Below are 4,421 nucleotides of genomic sequence, written 5' to 3' on the forward strand. Positions count from 1 at the left end.
GATATGGTTGCTCGAACGGCAGTGGCTTGCTGGGAGCATTGCTGGGACAAGTGAACGGTGTCACATAACCATCCTTGCTCGCAGAAACGCTCTCATACAGTGGTGGATCGAACTCGGTGACGGGAAGTTCTCCAAATATTGAAGAGGAATCGAAGCTGAGAGGGGAGGAGACCTTGCCCTGCGGTGTTTCTGCGGTGTAAGGGGAGATGCTGGCATGCTTCTGCTCGAAGGGGCCAGTGTTGATGTCATCCCGACATAAGTACACATTATCCATGTGTGAGGAGCCCAAGGCTGGGGGCTTTGAGAAGAGGTTGTCATCGTAGTGACGGGGAAGGCCTTTGGCATCAAAAAACGCATTGTCGCTGCTGACATATGGATCAGCTGCCTTGGCAGTGAGCATCATCCCCACTGCATCCCCCTCGTATGGGGCAACTGGCGCGGGATAGTCCTTCCGAACGTCACAGAGCCCGTGTGCCTTCAAGTATTTGATGCTCACTTCTGAGTAGGCAGCACTCACATTGCCAGGACTGGCTTCGTTACTGCTGTGGGATGGAGCAATTAGCTCTTCCGCATGGTACTTCAGCCTATCGCTTGTGAAAGAGGCAAACTGGTGCCTCTGATCGACCACGGACAGTTCAGGTGAGACCTGAGCCTCCAGGGTGGGTTCTCCTGCATCATCTGTGTGCTTTGCTACTCCTTTGGGCTCTTCTGCATCCTCCTTAGAGGAGACCCTGACGGGGCTCCTGGCTGAGATGGCTGTGCCAGGCAACTGCCTTTCCTGGGGCTGCGGTAACGTCTCCTCCTTAGCACAGTCTGTCACAGCAGCATCTGGTTCAGTACTTGGACGTGTCCTGGAGTCTGCCAGCACAGGTTTGGCTGAGCAGAACCACCTGCTTCCCCTGGGAAAGTCTTCTTTGCTCTTCTGGTTCTTCTTTGGGCTCCTGTCCTCAGGAAGGCTGAGAGGAGTCCTTGGTGCACATGCTGGGCTGCCTGACCTCCTCTTCCTCTGCGAGCCTCCCTTCTCATTGCCCGAGCTGGCTCCATCAACATGGGGTGGGCTGGTGCCCATCTTGCTGGGCATGCTACCACTGTGGTTGTTGCTGCTAGATGACTGGCTGCTCCGCCTTCGGACTTTGCTGGCAAAATCCTCTTTCTTGACATCCTCCTGGCTTGGGACCCCTCTGTGCTCCTGTGCCTTCCTTTTCTGACTGTAGCTCCAGGCTGGATCTTTCTCTTTGACTCTCTCACTTCTTCCCGAGCGTTTCTTGCTAAAGCTGTATTTGGTCCTCCCGATGAAGCCCGTGCCACGCTTCTTCCTCCCCCGGAGCTTGCTGCACTCTGCCCCATCATCATCCGAGTCAGAGATGTAGTCATACTCCCGAAACCTGCCCTCCTTGGCAGCTGGCATCAGCTCCTCGGTGACCTGGGGGAACGGTGACTGTTTGCTGCTCTTCACCTGCAGTTTGTGGAGCTTGTTCTTCTGCTGCACAATCTTGTGAATGAGCTCCTTGCTCCATGTCCCGCTTCGGGGCTTCCGCTTCTTCATCTCCTTCATGGAGAACCGGGGTGGCTTGGAGCTCTTGGTGACAACGCTTGTCCCCACCTCGCTCTTTGTCAGAGACTCCTGGCTGAGCTTCCTGGGATGCTTTTGGCTGGAGGTGGACTTGGAGGAGGTGGTGGCTGGTGGGATGCTGTTCTTCCTGCCTGCCCGCAGCCTGGCTGTCCTCTGAGCTCCTGCTACCCCGGGATCTGGCTCCTGGGCTGCCAACCTCCGTGCCGCCCTCCCCTTGTGACGGTGCTTCCTTCCCGCCCTTCTCTTTGCTTGCTCCCCACCCGGGTGGTCATCTTCATAAAAATAGCCAGTCTTGGGTTGGGCCGCTGCCTTCTCCTCCACTGCTGCCTGCTTTGATTTGCTCTCCGAGCCCAGGGATTCCTTCGCCTTGTGGGACATCCCACCTCCAGCCGCCTTCATGCCCGTCAGCTCCTCGTCGGCAAATACATCTATGAAGCTGCTGTCGATCTCTGGGTTATCTGACTGGTACCCCAGGCCATTGAGGGCTTCGGTGATCAGGCTGTCCAGCTTGGCGTCATCGATGTCCAGGTCCGAAGCGGTGAGCGGCAGGGAGCTAGCAGTGAGGCCGTTGAAGAGGCCGCCCTTCAGAGCATCTTCCTTGCCCTCGCTTTTGCTTTCCCCATCCAGCAGGAAGTCATCGCTCTTGTTTAATGTCAAGAAATGCGCTTGGGGGTCTGGAGAGAGCCCCAGGCTGGGGGGCTTGGGGGGCTCTGGGGGGAGTGCTTTCCGCCCCTCCGCTGCCCGGGGAGCATCCTTGCCCTCTCCCTGGGGAGCGGGGTGGGAGGTGCAGAACTGGCGGTGCTGCAGGAAGGAGGCGGAGGTGGGGGGAGTGCTTTCCGCCCCTCCGCTGCCCGGGGAGCATCCTTGCCCTCTCCCTGGGGAGCGGGGTGGGAGGTGCAGAACTGGCGGTGCTGCAGGAAGGAGGAGAGGTTGCTGTAGTTCTGGTCGCACTGCTTGCAGGTCAAGAGCACGTCCAGCTGGTCCAGGCTGGCGCTGCTGAGCGAACTGGCCAGCAAGTGATGGGAGGAGTATGGCGGTGGAGGCTGCTCCCCATCCAGCCCATCCAAGCATCCTTTGGACACCTCCATGCCGGGTTTGTGGAACGGGCTGGCCGGGGCGCATTTCAGGAGGCTGTCGTCTTTCAGGGCATCAGGAGGAAAGTGGAAGGACTTGACTGACTCTGGGGTGTGGTAATGAAGCGAGCTGGAGCTCAGGACGTCGGAGGAGTGAAAGGTTTTGTTGCCATCCTTGGAATGGTGCTGGAAGAAGGGAGAGGGGGTCAGCGCTCCGGACATCTGGCTGTCTTCAAAGCTGGGGTTGAGTGGGCTGCTGGACATGGGGGAGAGTGACGAGCAGGTGCTGCTGCAGGTGGGGTTGGGGACCGGGGACGGCAGTGGGGACTCGCAAGGGGAGGCAGCCACCATGGCTGATGGTGGCAGGACCAGCGTTGAGCCTGACGAGCTCCTTGAGGGAGGAGGAGGACCTGCTTGACCCATGCTGTAGAAGAAGGCTTTGCTTCTCGAATCACAGGCGGGAGACCCCGGCTCTGTCCCACTTTCGAAAGAGAAAGCGCCTGTTGAGTTTAGTTCTCCTCTCTGGATCCCCAATGTCTCTCCTGACAAGAGCTTTTTGCCATGATACCCTGGAGAGTTACTTACAGGGGACTCTTTCTGGGCTTTCCCGCTCCCCTGCCACTCCGACGTGCCCGGGGGGAAGGGGAGCTTCTGACTGGTGATCTGCCTCGACAGCTCGAGCCTGTTTTGACTGGGCATCGCAGAAGTGAGGTGTATTTGCTGCCAAGGCATCCTGGCATTTTTCTGCCTGTGCTGCCTCTGCTCAGGGCCGGACTGGCACTCGAATGAGAACTGGTTTCCTACAGGGTTTGAATAAGGTGCTGACTTCTGGTCCATGGGAGAAAACGCCTTAGCGGCAGCTTCCCAAGCTTGCACAAGCCTGGGGTGGGTGGGTGCCGTAGTGGGAATGCTCGTCTCAAAGGGCATGGATCCTGCGCTGGCATTGCCCGTGGGGGAACTGCAATAAGCTTTGCTCGGAAAGTGCACTTGGGAGAGAGAGTTTGGTGGCATGTTCCTTCTCAGAGGGCTGCTCTGGACCAGCAGCCGTGGGCCGGGGACACTGTCTTTCACTGAGGCTTGCCTCTTACCGACCGGCTTTGGCATACTAGGCGAGTGTAAACTAGACGGAAAAACAACTTGGTTTTCTTGGAAAGTGCTTGGGTTTTGGTCGATAGCACCAGATGACGAGAGAGCACCATTGGGGTCAGTGGGATGCTCGCTCCTGCCCTTGCAGCATGGCAGCGGGCCATGGTGTGGGGCTGGCGGCGGTGGGTGCAAGAATGGTGCCGGTGGCGGTGGGACAGACAAGCTGTACAAACTGCCCTCGGGGGACACGCTCTCGTAGGAGCCACCGCTCAGTGCCTCATCTTGCCACTCTCTGGAGGATGAGTGGAAGGCGAAGGTGCTGTGAGCCAGCGGGCTGGCAGTGAGCCCCACATCCAGGTACTCCTGGCTCCTGGCATCGCTGTGGTATGGCTCCTTCCCCGAGTCGTGCAGCAGCTGGAAGGGGTATTGGCACGGCAAAGCCCCCAGACCATGGGCGCTGGCTTTGCCGCCCTCGGGGAAAGAGCTGGGCTTCTGCACCGAGATCCCGTAGCTAGCACCGGCGAAGCTCTTCTCCGGGGAAGGCCAGGAGTCGGCCCTGCTCGCCTGAAACTCTAAATAGTGTAGCTGCCCATTGGTGCCGGGGCTCTTGAGGGGGATGCCGGCGGTGGGGGGCTGCCCTTTGGGGCCATGGTGGGGAGCAGGCTGTGAGGTATAGTTAGCAGAGGTAC

General features: G+C 58.8%; 1 protein-coding gene across 1 annotated transcript in view; it reads right to left on the reverse strand.

Annotated features, from left to right (window-relative positions):
- Nucleotides 1-4,421, reverse strand: part of ZNF469 (zinc finger protein 469) — a gene marked incomplete at its 3' end in the record, with an annotated part of 13,035 nt that overhangs the window by 7,892 nt on the left and 722 nt on the right. Inside the window, 2 exon segments of the mRNA XM_010143828.1 lie at nt 30-2,305; nt 2,434-4,413. Of these exon segments, the coding sequence (XP_010142130.1) occupies nt 30-2,305; nt 2,434-4,413 (4,256 nt within the window).

Source organism: Buceros rhinoceros, unplaced genomic scaffold (assembly GCF_000710305.1).
Source record: "Buceros rhinoceros silvestris isolate BGI_N320 unplaced genomic scaffold, ASM71030v1 scaffold27239, whole genome shotgun sequence".
NCBI classification, from domain to species: domain Eukaryota; kingdom Metazoa; phylum Chordata; class Aves; order Bucerotiformes; family Bucerotidae; genus Buceros; species Buceros rhinoceros.